Source organism: Miniopterus schreibersii (assembly GCF_964146895.1).
Source record: "Miniopterus schreibersii genome assembly, chromosome: X".
NCBI lineage: Eukaryota > Metazoa > Chordata > Mammalia > Chiroptera > Miniopteridae > Miniopterus > Miniopterus schreibersii.
The window spans coordinates 75,568,829-75,584,699 of NC_138104.1; the positions used below are offsets into that span (position 1 = coordinate 75,568,829).

The 15,871-nt window shown below is 38.3% G+C and overlaps 1 protein-coding gene across 4 annotated transcripts in view; it reads right to left on the reverse strand.

Moving 5' to 3' along the window:
• The window catches only part of ZNF157 (zinc finger protein 157), a 29,320-nt gene that overhangs the window by 11,003 nt on the left and 2,446 nt on the right, over window positions 1-15,871 (reverse strand). For 2 of the 4 annotated variants that reach the window (XM_081126205.1, XM_081126206.1), the window contains exons 2-5: window positions 11,586-11,893; window positions 8,842-9,018; window positions 679-805; window positions 291-386 (exon numbers count right to left, since the gene is read on the reverse strand). In XM_081126205.1, coding sequence (XP_080982331.1) covers window positions 291-386; window positions 679-805; window positions 8,842-8,856 — 238 coding nt within the window. In that variant the 5' untranslated portion in view covers window positions 8,857-9,018; window positions 11,586-11,893. Of the gene's footprint in view, window positions 1-290; window positions 473-678; window positions 806-8,841; window positions 9,019-11,585; window positions 11,894-15,871 lie in introns of those variants that run through there. The other 2 variants (XM_081126207.1, XM_081126208.1) reach the window with 2 other exon arrangements.

Sequence of the window (15,871 nt, forward strand, 5' to 3'; positions counted from 1 at the left end):
GACTGGCTAAGGATAAATGTCTAAAATGTAGCAGGCAGGGATAGACAAGAGTGGTAAATGAACATAAAAATCAAGATAAAATAGGAGAGAGCACTTAAGTGTGAGCATGATATTGGGATGTGTGATTTAGGCATCTGAAGCCTACAGACCTCTGTCTTCCAGTCATTTTCAAAGAACAAGGACCTCTAAAGAAAGATTCCTGAAAAATACTGCTGAAAGATAACCTTAGACCTGAATTCCTAGGCTCTTATCTCCCCTCTTATCCATATATCTAGTTCTTGTTTGCTCACCTGGGTAACCATGGCCTGAGGATTCCTCCTCTAATATCCACAGCTCTTCCCCTCGCTCCAATTTGAAGATCATCTCTGGTTTGGCCACGCAGAGGCCTGTTAATGGGAAATGGCACAGGACGTGGGCCAAGTTGTCTGAGCTTTAGGGCCTCTGATGGAGGAGGAAGGTGCATCTTCATGAGCTGCACAAGGAAGGGGGCCCATTTAAACCTTTCATTGGGGGAAGTGAGAACACACACATTCTCCCTGGTGCCCCAAACTGATCAATCAGCTGTGACCTTTAAATCTAAAACTAAAGTATCATTAAACTCTACAAAGGCTATACACATTACAGCAACCAAAATAGGAAACACATGCTACCAGGAGTTACACGGACAATATTTCTCACCCACAGATGCCAAGTTGCTGTAGTTCTCCAGCATCACATCTTTGTGCATGGTCCTCTGAGCAGGGTCCAGTCTGTGCCACTCCTGTTGGGTAAAATCCACAGCCACGTCCTCAAAAGACACAAATCCCTGTAACAACAATCTGCAATGATCAGAATGGGACACATGGAAAAGATGTTTGGGAGCTAATTCTCTCAATAAAGCACCATTGAGAATTGACTAGAAAAACTACACTAGACACATGACTCTATCTTGCTTGATATTATACTTTGGGGTGGCCCAGAGCAGCCCTGCTTCTATGTTACTTTATCAATTCATGAAGAAAAAACCACTTAATACTGAGTTAACACTGTGTACTTGGACCTGTCCCAGTTACTGGGGAAACAAAAAGAAAAGAGAAGAAGTGCCTGCTCTCAAAGAGCTCATACCCCAGTAAAGATACTTGTACATGAACACATCCCTGTGATGAGGTGTTACAAGAGCTATGCTGAACCTGTACAGGGTGCTATAGGCTTTCTGAGGGAGAGAACTAGATTCCACTTTGCGTTATCAGATTGAATTTCACTGGGGGAGGCAGCACTTTGAATCCTTAAATAAGAGTATCATTTCCCTCATGAATATGGGGCAATACCATAAGAAAGGTCAGGAAGACACAAAACACACATGGTGAGCTATAAAACTACATATAGGATAGTATGACAGGAAAATAGTGCTTTAGGCTGTGATGAGATAAAGGGCTATAGCAACAATTTTCAACTGGTGTGCCACAAGAATTTTTAAAATACGTAATAAGTACCTGACTATTTAGTCAGAGGCACTGACCTCTTTTCCTTTAGATTGTCAAATAAATAAACAAAAAGACAACAGCCAACACAACAATAGCTGTCCAGTGTGAATGAATCAAAATTATATCTATTACTTTTGTTAGAGTGGCAAAAAATATATTTTTGATGTACCGCAGAATTTTAGTAATTAGTTTATGTGCCATGAGATGAAAAAGGTTGAAATTCACTGAGCTATAGAGACATTTGGGGCCAGATAGTGGAGGAATTGTCAACTTTTTTTTCTATAGATCAGTCTCCAAAATACTTGACTCCTTACACCATCAGAATATTTTCTGACCTTTCCACAATATATTTCTATTTATAAATTATACAAAAGTAGTGTTGAGTGAGAGAAAGGGAGACAACATTACTCCTAAGATAATAGCATGAACAGCTGGGTTGAGGCTAGTGCCGTATAGTGCCATATATTGAGATTAGCAAGACAGGAGAGAACACGGTTGTCAAAAGGGGAAACTGAGATAGATCTTGGACTTGAGCTGGACTATTTGTGGTACATACTAATAGAGATGTCCAATTGGCAAGTGATTCTGGAGCTCAGGAGAGAATGAGATAGATCAAGAACTGGCAAGCAATAGCATTTTAGTACTAGCTGAAGCCACAAGAATAAATGGATGGCTAAGAGAGAACACAGAGCTTGAAAGAAGCACCAAGAACAGAGTCAGTGGGGACGCCAATATGACATGAAGATTGAAGGAGGGCTCCTGTGGGCCAGAGAAAATAGGAGAAATCCTTTTTTTCTCATGCAGCCCTTCCCCAAAATAAGCCCCAGTGCCAAAGCTGCAACCGTGCAGCAGTAGGTGCCTCAAACTCTAAGGGAGAGGAATCCTTTCCTTTGGCCAGAGGAATAGTGTTCTGAAGAGTGTGGGAAAGATCCCCATTGCCTTTTTCTAACCTCCCACCACTTAGCCCCAAGGACAAGCTTGGTTGCAGAAAGTGAATACCAAAGTAGAGAAAATAAAGCCAGCCAGAGGACCAAGAAGGAGGATCCCTGGGAGCAGGAGTGTGGGGAAGATTGCCTTAATAATAGAGCTTCAAAATACATGAAGCAAAACTGAAAGAACCAAAAGGAGAAATGGGCAAATCTACAATTATAGCTTCCAACTTTCAACACTTCTTAGTAATAAAAGGAACTGACAGACAGAAAATCAAAAAAGATATAGAAAAACTGAATACCTTTGATCAACCAATTGACTTTGCAAAACTTTCCACTCAAAAATAAAGATATTAACAGTTTCTTCAAGTACACATGGAATATTCACCAAGCTAGACCATATCCTGGATCATAAAACAAACCTCAACACAATTAAAGGACCCAATGGGTACCAAAAATTTGACCTGGAACAATAAACTCTGAGACATATACTAATAAAACTATTAGAATTTAATAGCTTTATTAAAAACTATTAAATTCCTCAGGGCCTCCAGGCAAAAGGATGAAATAACTTACAAGGCAAAGAATTAGAATGGCATCAATTTCTCAAAAACAACATACAAAGCAAAGCAATAGTAGAACAACATTTTCAAGAAACTTAAGGAAAGCAAGTATAAGCAAAGAAAATTGTATCCAGCCAAGATACCCTTCAAGTATCAAGGCTTTTAGAAAAACAGTTGGGAATGTGCCAGAACATGTGTGCCCTTCCTAAGGAATTTATTAGAGCTGTGTTGTCCAATATGGTAGCCATTAGCCACATGTGGCCATTTAAGTTTACATTTTGATGAATTAAAATGGGATAAAATTTAAAATTCAGTTCCTTGGTCAGATTAGGCACATTTCCCCATGTGGCTAGTTACAGTACTAGACATTATAGACACAAAACATTCCCATTATTGCAGAAAGTTCTATTGCACAGCATGATGCTAAACAATGACCTTCATCCAACCAAAAATGATGAATGCAAAAATTTTGGCAAAAGAACTGACAATGAGCATGTCATACATTTAACCGTAAAGCTAAGACTAAAATAAGGTTGGGGTCATGATTGAAGGATAACATATAAACATTAAGTGTTCTGAAAAAGTAGAAAAACTGCAATTAAAAAAATGGGAGAAGAGAAAGAAAAAGGGGAAAGCTGAATAAGATCATTGACTAGCTGAGAGACAAATTAGATGATAAAAGATTAATAAGAAAAAAGTCAATTGATACAGCCATTATGGAAAACATATGGAAGTTCCTCAATAAATTAAAAATAGAGCCCGACCGGGCGTGGCTCAGCGGTTGAGCGTTGACCTAGGATCCAGGCGATCAGGGTTCGATTAACAGTCAGGGCACATGCCCGGTTGCGGGCTCGATCAATGACTCTCTCATCATTGATGTTTCTATCTGCCTCTCCCTCTCCTTTCCTCTCTCAGAAATCAATAAAGATTTTTTTTTATTATTAAAAAAATAAAAATAGAACTACCATATGATCCAGAAATCCTACTTCTGGGTAAATAACCAAAGAAAATGAAATCACTATACTGAAGAGATAGTGATTCTGGAGCATTATTAGCATTATTAGCAGGTAGTTCACTGGAGCATTATTCACAACAGCCAAGACATGGAAATAACCTAAGTGTCTGTTGAAAGATAAATGGATAAAAAAGATGTGGTATATATACAATAGATTATTATTCAGCCATGAGAAAGAAAGAAATCCTGCCATTTGCAGCAATATGGATATACCCTGAGGGCATTATGCTAAGTGAAATAAATGAGACAGAGAAAGACAAACACTATAAGGTTCCACTTATATGTGGAGCCTAAAGAATAAGTCAAACTTATAAAAGCAGAGGGTAGAATGGTGGTTACCCAGTGTGGGGGAAATAGGGAGATGTTGGTCAAAAAGGACAAAGTTACAGTTACGTAGAATGAATAAGTCTAGAGATGTAATGTACAGGCATGATGACCATACTTAATAATACTGTGTTGAACAATGGAAATATGCTGAGAGTAATATTTCAGGTGCACTCATCAAACAAAAAAAAGGGTAACTATGTGAGGAGATATGTTAATTAGCTTGACAACAGTCATCATTGCACTATGTATACACATCATCATGTTGTATACCTTAAATATATACAATTTGGGGAGGGGAGTAAGGAAAGGTTTATTGAATCAAGAAGATGGGCACCCTAGTGATACCTCAAATCCATCTTAAAAAAGTATAGACTACAATTTTTTCTACTATTTTCTCTACTAGAAAAAAAAAAAAAAAAAGTACAGACTTCAGGCTTCCCTTCTGTCAAGGGAAGGGGAAATAGAGGGGCTGTTTTTGTAAAACTCAAGCCACGGGCAGAATTTGTCTAATGATTAGCATGTCTATATGCAAGACTAAACAGAAGCTATTAACCTGAAGGCCATGGGAACAAAGCAGGCTGGAACAAGATGGATTCACAGAGGCCATGCATTTCACTCGGTTACAATTCCCCCATTTGTTCATTCCTCAATCTTGAGGGAAACAGGGCAACCGGTAAATATATACAATTTTGATAAGTAAATAAGTAAATAAAAAGAAAGAAAAAAAGTATTAACTCAAAGGTATTCCCCAGCATAAAAATATAAACCTTCTTGATTACCAAAAAAATTTAAAGAAAACACTCAAGAGAGAAGGAAACAGAGTAAACATAACAAATACACAAAGTAATTACAACATAATTTAAAATGAAATAATTGAAACCAAACATATTTGTATTATTTATATTACCAAACAGTAATACAAATAAATGTGTATGGGCCTACTTCACCTATTAAAAGAAAAAAGTGTTCACATTGCCTCATAAAGCAGAACCCAACACAATGCTATATATACAAGAGAATGCTTAAAACACAGTCATTCAAAAAGTCTAAAATTAAAGAAATGGACAAAGATTTACCAAATGAAAACAATATAAAAGCAGGGGTGAAAATCCTGATACCAGACAAAGTAACATCCAAAAGCAGTTATATCAGACAAAAGCAATTATATCATACTTTGTAATGTTGAAAGCAATGAAGATATAGCAATACAGATACTTGTGAATACCTATGCACAAAGTAGTACAGCAAAAGCCTGTATAAACCAAAACCTGCAGAAAGGCAAGAAGAAATAGAAACATTCTCTAATGGGAGACTTTTAACATACCATTCACAGAATTAAACAGATTAAGTGGACCAAAAAAAATGAGTAACGATATAAAAAACTTAAACAACATAATTAATACTGTGGAACTTTTAGTGTGTGTGTGTGTGTGTGTGTGTGTGTGTGTGTGTGCGTGTGTGTGTTGGACACTACACTCGGATCATACAGAATATACTTTTTCTCAAGTACACATGGAACATTCACAAAAAAACAGTCTCAGTAGCTTCCTTAAAATAAAAATTTTACAAACAACATTGATCACAATCAATAAAGAAATTTAAGAATTAAAAATTGACAAGCTGCCTGGCCGGCATGGCTTAGAGGTTGAGCATCGACCTAAGATCCAGGAGATCCCAGTTTGATTCCCGGTCAGGGCACATGCCCGAATTGCAGGCCGATCCCTGGTGGGGGGCGTGCAGGAGGCAGCTGATCAGTGAGTCTCTCATCACTGATGTTTCTATGTCTCTCTCTCTCTCTCTCTCCCCCTTCCTCTCTTTGAAATCAATAGATATATATTTTAAAAATCGACAAGCTGATCATAAAATTCGTATGAAAATAAAAAGGACCTAGAATAGCCAACACAATTTTGAAAAAAAGGGAAAAGATGTGCATTACCTAATTTCAAGACTTATGCTGCAGTATTTTTGTCAAGATAGATATGTGAGACAAAATATAGTTTAGAAATAGACCCATACATATATGGTCAATTGCTGTCTGAGAAAGGTGTCAAGGATATTCAGTGAGGAAAGGATATTCTTCTCAACAAATATCTCTCGAACAATTGGACAGTCATATCCAAAACAGCTTCAACATTCCAGAAGGATGTTTACTGAACTGTTAAGCCTAATATGATCTCCAGAAGGTAAGATTATAAGGAATTTCCAAATGAAAATTTTTTTTCTCTCATCATTCAGTTAAGGTAGTGTCTATCAGATTTCTCCATTGTAAAATTTCCAATTTTCCCTATGTAATTAATGAGTAATCTGTGGAGACATAAATTGAGATTACATAACTATTTCATTCCTCATTAAACTTTCAACCAATAGCTTTGACATCCACCAATGATTATTTCTTGATTCAATTATTGCTACAATGGTTATTTTTCAAATTCTATCATTCTTTCCACATTAGTAATTGTCATTAGACATTAAGGAAAAGCTTTCCCTTTTCTCTCATTCATTCATTTATTATGAGTATAGACTCAGGGTTTATCTTGGTCTCCAGCCAGGCTCAACACCCAGCTGGGAACCCAAGGCCATATGAGCATGTGTGGGTAAAATGGCCAGGGAATAAAGAAGAAACTTTTCTGTGACTCTTTGACACAGAAAAATAATATACTGTGATTCCAAAATCTATTAGTGAAGTCCTAATAAGGGCCATAGTTAGATTGGTAGGACATAGAGATAGAACAATTGATGGAATTAAGGTGAAAATTAGGATGAAAATAGGAATGTTCGAGTGGATTTTATGTGAAGTACTTACATCTTCTTCATCTAAATATATTACTGACTTGGATATGTCTGACTGGGAAACACTTCTATCTGGCATTGTAAAACAGAAGAAATATAAGTTCACCTTTTGGTCCATATGAATTGCACATGATAAATGAGAATCTTTAGAAATGCGCAAGCCCATATAAGTTTTTATTTTAAAGCAGTATAGAATACATGGTGGACAAAAAGAGATTACCATTTTAATTAATGATATCAGAAGGTAGAGTGTTGGTCCAATAAATTCTCTTAGAATAGCCTTATGTGGCCCATGAAAAAAAATGGATGGCTCAGGAAGACTAACAAAGTTTAAATAAATTAGTAGCACTTAATAGCATCAGTAGTTCCTAATATGGTTCAACACTGAAAATACAGGAAGCTAAAGGAGACTGGTTCTGCAATGCTTTTCTCTCTCTCACATACTGGAAAACAGTCAATTGCCATTTGCTTTCACATGGGAAGGATCCCAATTTACATTTACAGCACTGTCAAAGTATTATTTTTTATATTATTTTTTAAAAATATATCTTTATTGATTTCAGAGAGAGGAAGGGAGAGGGAAAGAGAGATAGAAACATCAATGATGAGAGAGTCATTGATCGGCTGATTCCTGCACGCCCCCGATTGGGGATCCAGCCTGCAACCCGGGCATGTGCCCTGACCGGGAATTGAACCCTGATCGCCTGGATCCTAGGTCAACGCACAACCGCTGAGCCACACCCGGCCGGGCAAAGTATTATTTTAATTCACCAGCTGTCATAATTCAACTGTCATAATTTGGTTAGAAGAGATTTGGACTTGATGCAGGTCCAAAATATAATAATAGACTTCATTGATGATATCAGATACTGAAGCTCAAGCTAGACTGATGTAAATGCAATAGTGACATACATGCTCAACAGAAGGCAGCTGATAAATCCAATAAAAATCTAAGGGCCCAAGGAGTGGAGAAGAGAAATTCTTAGGAATACCCTGGGAAGGAGCCTCCATGACACTCCACAGACAACAAAAAATAAACTGTTGTTCTTGCCTACCACTGGTACTAAGCAAGAAACAGTACCTGATCAGGTGCCTTTAATTTTTGTAAGATGCATATTCCACATCTGTGAATATTGCTAGCTCCTCTCCATAAAACTACCTAAAAGAAGGCCGTATTTGAATAAGGCCCTGAAAGAAAGTAAGCTATGTCTGAACTGCAAACAGCAATAGCTCTCTTGATGTCTTTGGACCCTTACGATTCACAATCAAACCTGATTCTCGAAGTGTTTGGAACTTATACTAACAAGGATGGGAGCCCAGTAGGCTCATGACCAAAATGACTATGGTGACAGGGATGGAAGTTATGTATGGATTTAACAACATGGAATTCCAGTCACCAAGGCTGACCTGGTTACAGCAGCGTGCCTAACTTGCCAGCAGCAAAGAACAACACTGAGTCCCTGATATGGCACCATTCCCCAGGGTGATCAGCCAGGTTGATTCTATTGGACAGCTTCCACCATGGAAGGGGTGGCACATTGTTCTTACTGGAATAGACAGTTACTCTGTATATGGACTTGCCTTCCCTGCACTCAATGCTTCTGCCAAAAATGCCATCTGTGGCCTTACAGGATGCCTTATCCACCATCATAGTATTCCGCACAACATTGCTTCTGATCAAGAAACTCACTTCGCAGTAAATGAAGTGCAAAGTGCAACGATGAGTCCAAGCTCAAGGAATTCACTTATCTTACCATGTTCCCCACCATCCTGAAGCAGCTGGCTTGATAGAATGATGGAATGGCCTTCTGAAGACTCAATTAGACTTGCGGGACAAGATGGAGTTCCTGCAGGTCCTGAAGCACGAACTGCAGAAGGTCAGTGGCCACAGCAGCATCCGCCCTATATACAAATGTTCTTCAGGGCAAATCCTGTTGGTACATTGATGGAAGGAGACAAATATGGAAACAAATACTATGAAGATAAGCAGTTTATTTAGCTGTTACCAATGGGCTATATATACAGTACTTCCCCACCCTTTATCCACATGCATGTTCCAAGACCCCCAGTAGATGCCTGAAACCACAAGTAGTGATGCAGTCACAAACCAAAGAACACTCTGAACCACTAGAGGCTAGAAGAGGCAAGGAAGGATTCTCCCCTAGAGCCTTCAGAAGGACCATGGCCCTGCCAATACCTTGATTTCAGACTTCTGGCCTCCAGAACTATAAGAACATAAATTTTTGTTGTTTAAAGCCAAGATTTTGGTCATTAGTTATGGCAGACCTGGAAACTAACACAGATTTCATTGAGATATCAGGTACTACTGTAATAAATACCTAAAAATGTGGAAGTGATTTTAGCTTGGGATAATGTATAGCATATGGAAGAATTTTCAGGCTGTGACAGAAAAAGCCTAGATTGCCTTGAAGAGACTATTGGAAGAAATATGGACATTAAAAGCACTGCTGCAGAGGGCTCAAAAGGAAGTAAGAAAGACAGTAGACAGCTTCTATCATCTTCGAGAATATGTGTATCATAATGAACAGAATGTTAATAGAAATATGAACGTTAAAGGTGCTTCTAAGGTGAGATTTCAGATGAAAATAAGGAACATGTTATTGGAAACTGGAGGAAAGACTATCCTTGTTATATAGTGGCAGAACACTGGACAGAATTGTGTTCTACGGCTGTGTGGAAAATAGAGCTTATAAGGAATGAACTTGGACATTTAGCTGAGAGATTTTCAAGCAAAGTATTCAAAGTGTAGCCTGGTTTTGTCTTGCTGTTTATAGTAAAAGGTGAGATAAAAGAAATATATTACTTAAGGAACTATTAAGGAAAAAGGAACCAACACTTGATGATTTGGGATATTCTTGGCCTACCCATATTGTAAAGAATGCTAAAATTAGAAAATTCACTGTTAGGAGCTAGTGCTATGGAGAGAAAGCCAAGAGTGTCGATAGATCATCTTTTTCTGAAGAGATTAGGTATGTGACTCATGGACCCACTGAACCATCTAGAATAGAGATGGGATTATCCAGTAAAGATCTCTTGCCTAATGGGGACCTATACTGGAGAGCCACAAGGCTTTTGAGAATGTTATATGTGCAGAAACACTGCAAGCTTGAACTGAAAGGGACAGATACAGGACAAAATAAGAGAAGGCTGTCAGGATTCTAAAATTTTACAGGTAGGAAACCGTCTTATGGAGCTACCTAGCTGTAAACACATGCTACCTTGCAAAACAAAAGAAGAATGACTTCAAGGGTAGATTCAGAGGGTAGCGATGCAGGCCCAGAGGTAGAGGCCAAAGGGGCACTAGGCAGTAGAGGGGTTGAAAGTGTTGCCACAGGTCCAAAAGATGGAGCCATGACAGGCCCAGAGGCAGAGCATTAAGCCACAAAGAGTTATTTTCAGACCCTGTGTACAGATATAGCTGTAAACAAAACTAACTCCATCTTTGTGTTCCTGATTTCTTTTCTATTCAAGTTTTTCATGCTATGAACTCTGACCAACCTCACTGTTCTTAACCAGCATACCAAAGCCTTATAGTTAATGATGACCTATGTTTCTTAAACCTACACAGTGTAGCTGTAAAGATTCTTGTCGGTAATGGCCAGAATGGTACGACAACCGAGGTAAATATCAAACTAGTGTTAGCATCAATTCTAAACAATCATCTGTCACAAGACCACCAAGAGGTATGGTTCCTGATACATACTACATTCTTCGTCCCTTTGTCTTGTCAATCATTAATACCTAAGCTATACTATAAAAAATGTAGTGTAACAGCAATAGCAACGAATATCTGCACAGATTGCTCAGTTGCCTGTCCACTCCAATCCTATTCCTGTAAGAAACTTACAACACATTATGTTATAATCTATGGAGCTGCCTGTATCATTTTTTGGTCTCAAGAAACTCTCTCATTACAGTGGTCACTACACTGGTGTTCCACCCACAGACACCTTGAAAGCTAATGGAATTGCCACGCTGAATTTCAAACTTGCTTGAGACCAGTGACCCCTTGATTCCTTCCAGTTTCTCCCTTTGGAATGGGAATGTCTATCTTATGCCTGATCCACCGTTGTATCCTGGAAACAGATAACTTGTTTCCTAGTTTCACAGATTCACAGAAGGAAAGAAAGTTTGCCCCAGGATAGATTATACCCAGTCTAAATCCATCCATACCTGACTTAGATGGTTTAAATAATAAGATCTAGGGCTTTTTGAGCTGCTGATACTTAGATGAAATTTTGGACTTAGAGTCGATGCTATAATAGGTTTGGGGGATGTTGAGATGTGGTGAATTTATTTTGTACATGGGACAAACATGAATTTGGAGACCAGAGGATGGGCTGTAAAGGGTTGAATGTTGGCCCCCTAAAAAATATGCCCATATGCTAACACCCGGACTCTGTGAATGTTACCTTATTTGGGGAAAGGATCTTTGCATATGTAGTTAAGGGTCTTGAATGGAGATATCCTGAATTACCTGAGTGGACCCTAAATCCAATGACAAGTGTCCTTATAACAGACAGCAGAGGAGAGGGGAGTGATGCTGTGGTTCCTGAGCACCACTCAGGTCGCCATCACAGCATGGTCTTCATGGTGTTCATGGCAGGTGATGATGAGCAAGCTACACAACATGGTCTTCATGGTGTTCATGGCAGGTGATGATGAGCAATCTACACAACATGGTCTTCATGGTGTTCATGGCAGGTGATGATGAGCAGTCTACACAGATGGCTGCAGGTTGGGAAGATGACAAAGTGACAGAAGCATCCTCAAAAAGTTCTGTTGCTGTTAAAATCAATACCAAAAGATACACTCACTAGAAGTTGAAACATCAGCTGCAAATGGGAACCAGTCAGAAAGTTTAGCTTGTTTTTATCCCTCATTTGAACCCTATAACACTTCTACAAAGTCATATACTGAAACAGGAAGAGAAAGTTCAGGACATGTTACTCCTTCTCAGAAGCCTAATCAATGTTTAAATAAGAGACATACCCAGAACCTCACTGTCAGAGTGAAAAAATTAACTAAAACACTTGAAGAAAGAAAAGTAAAAGAACAAAGAGATTAAGAAGGAAACTGAGGAGGAAAATTGGAAAAGAAATGTTGGATATTTAAAAAAAGCAAGAAATGTTGACAGAATGTAAGGAGAGAAAAGAAACAGAAAAGGCAGAAGACAAGGCAGTTTAAGGACATATAAAACAGCAGATTGCACTGTACCAGGCAGAGAGTGCTACTTGTTTCCAAAGACAAAGGCAAAAGTAGAAAGTGCCAAAGCTGCTGTTTTACTGAAAACAGGAAGAAATAGAATTTAAGAGGGAATTTATGCAAGAGAAACCTTCCTGATGGTTCTTCCTTTACAAACCAGTTCCCTGTACATGCTGGAGAAAAAGCATGGCAGCCTGCTGCACAAGCAGGAAGACAAACTACATCCATGGTACACTCTTCCAGTGGAACCATATGGACATGTTGAGAACAGTACTATATATGTGCCTTGTCATCTGGATATTGCTTAGCAATTTCTTATTTCATAATGCTCCTCCTGCACAGACTTCTTTGATATCATCAGAACACTCACGTTGTGCACCATCTAGCAACTTAGAAATAAAGAGAACCAGCCAGAAAAGTGGTGGAAAAGCATGAGGAAGACTTCAAAAGGAAGGGAAGGTAGATTAAGGACTCAAGATGATGGTGAAGATGAAAACTCTTGGAATGCAAACTCTACTCAAAAGATGTAATGAGACTAGTACAATATGTGCAGTAATCATTGTTTCTCTTATGATTTAATTCAACTAAAACTCTAATGGGGAGGTATGACTGCTTTAGGTTTCCTAACTTATCTATATTGTAAAGTGTTTCTTTAATCTTGCTTAGTGGGTATAGGTTAAAACTGTCTAACTCAGAAAAGTCAAGAGATAAAACAACTAAATGGCTGCAAAATCCCTGCATATGGCAACCAACTGTTAGAAGCCTAAAGAATCTAAAGTCTGACACAACTTTCCTCCATCAGCTTTCTTATGCAGTATTTCATGTACCCATTATCCATGTACTCAGCTCTCAGATGGTAAGTTTTGTTTAGAGGTATTTTGCTCTAAAACTCTTAAGCCCACACAAAGTAACTGGTATATCACAGTAATTTAACTCTGGGTCAAATGCATTTTAATTAACCAATCAGATGATATTTATATTTCTCCTTTTTCTTATCACTCATCAACAGCAAGCAAAATCTTGTAGTATTTAATCTTACTTAAACATTGAATGAAAAATCTTTTCAAAAAGAAAAATAGCCACAGACCTATAATAGCATTTATGACAAGGTTGTAATTCAAGATATTGTTTCCATTATCCATATTAAAATCTACCAAAAGATTTGTTGACCCTCAAGTATCAAGAAATCTTTACTATAGAGGAATTATTGATTTTTCTGTGGGGGCATTGTAATTCATGTGTCTGACTGCGATAAATCCAGACTTCAAAGTTTCTAGCTGTTAGGTTTGTTGACCAGCATGCCTATCTTCTAAAACTTGTGTTGATATTTTCTTCTTTTTACTTCCTTTTATCCTAACATTTATCTATTTACACATAGAAGCTTCTTAAAACCACAGGAAAACAAAGGCAACAAGTAAATTTTAAAAAAACAAACAAAAAACTAGCCCTAGTAGGTGCACAGAGAGGTCACTGCTTCGATTCCCTGTCGGAGCACATGCCCAGGTTGCAGGCTTGAGCCCCAGCAGGAGAGCGTGCAAGAGACAGCTAATCGATATTTCTCTCTCATCAATGTTTTTCTTTCTCTCTCCCTCTCTCTAAAATCAATAAAAACAGCCCAACCAATCGCCTTCCTTTCCCTCTCTAAAATCAATAAAAACAGCCCAGCCGGAGTGGCTCAGCGGTTGAGCATCGACCTAGGATCCAGGAGATCACGGTTTGATTCCCAGTCAGGGTACATGCCATGGTTGCAGGTTCGATCCTTAGCAAGGGGCGTGCAGGAGGCAGCAGATCAATGATTCTCTCTCATCATTGATGTTTCTATCTCTCTCCCTCTCCTTTTCTCTGAAATAAAAAAACATATATTTTAAAAAAATAAAATAAAATCAATAAAAACATTTTAAAAATTAACAGGGAATGTGGACATTTCTAACTCATCTTTGGAAGATCTGGGAAGAGTTGGGGAGGGGTAGAGCATTGATGATAAGGGGAAAGTTGCTGTGCATGGTCAGAATCATCAGCCTCCAAATAGTATTACCATGCACAGCGTGAAAAGGAAGACTTTTCATTGTCATCCCCCGAATTCCTTACACTTTAGTGACCCCTCTTCTGTAACACAAAAATTCAATTTCTAGAAAAATATCTTTAGCAGATAACCATGGATGTGCATAAAAAAATAAATCGAAGAATTTCACCATCAAATTGACAATTATAATGAAAACCTACTGCCATTGCAAATTATGGAATGCTACATAACCATTACAATCACATAGAAAATTATTTCTGGACATGGGGAAATATTTATGTAACACTCCCAATGTTTCTTTTCCTAAAAGAAGGCAATCATTCTTATTAGTTTTACTTTATCGTTCTATTACTTTGTAAATTATAGGATAAACCAAGAAAATATTATGTCAATGTTATTAACCAAAAAAATATACCTAAGTTTAATATCAAAAAAGTAAAAAGTTCTGTAATTTTAATCTGGACTGAAAATGAGCTCTGTATTCTTTTTCTCTTAAGAAAAAGTAAGCTGACCTCTACTTCAAGAAAAATTGAGTAAATGTACTTTTTAAAAATTGTTAGAGAGAGAGAGGGAGGGAGAGAGAGAGAAATACTGATTTGTTGTTCCACATATTGATGCATTCATTGACTGACTCTTATATGTGCCCTGACCAGGGATCAAACCCGCAACCTTGGCGTGCGTATTGGGATGACACTCTAACCAACTGAGCTCCCCATCCAGGGCCAAGTAAATGTACTTTTCCCTGTTCTTCCTGCTAAGTACAGCTAAAACTGATAGTATATTAGAAGAAGAAGAAGAAGAAGAAGAAGAAGAAGAAGGAGGAGGAGGAGGAGGAGGAGGAGGAGGAGGAGGAGGAGGAGGAGGAGGAGGAGAAGAGGAAGAAGAAGAAGAAGAAGAAGAAGAAGAAGAAGAAGAAGAAGAGGAAGAGGAAGAAGAAGGAAGAAGAAGAAGAAGAAGAAGAAGAAGAAGGAGGAGGAGGAGGAGGAGGAGGAGGAGGAGGAGGAGGAGAAGAAGAAGAAGAAGAAGAAGAAGAAGAAGAAGAAGAAGAAGAAGAAGAAGAAGAAGAAGGAGAAGAAGGAGAAGAAGGAGAAGAAGGAGAAGAAGGAGAAGAAGGAGAAGAAGGAGAAGAAGAAGAAGAAGAAGAAGAAGAAGAAGAAGAAGAAGAAGAAGAAGAAGAAGAAGAAGAAGAAGAAGAAGAAGAAGAAGGAGAAGGAGGAGGAGGAGGAGGAGGAGAACAACAACAACAAGAATACTCCTCCTCCTCCTCCTCCTCCTCTGCCAGTTGGAGAGAAAGCAGACAAGCAACAGACCTCAGGAGCTGAGAAACAACATAGCAATGAATCCCTTGAGTTAGCTTTTTACTTCAGATATCCCAGACTAGGTGCTGGAGAAAGTGGAAATCCAAAAATGCCAGTGGACACAGACAAAAACAGCTCTAAGAAAGCCTCCTTTCTCTAGTCAAAGGACAAGAAAATGAACAACCTAGCAAAACAGAAAACTTTTAAATAATAACTACCTTACTCCAGCCAAGCATC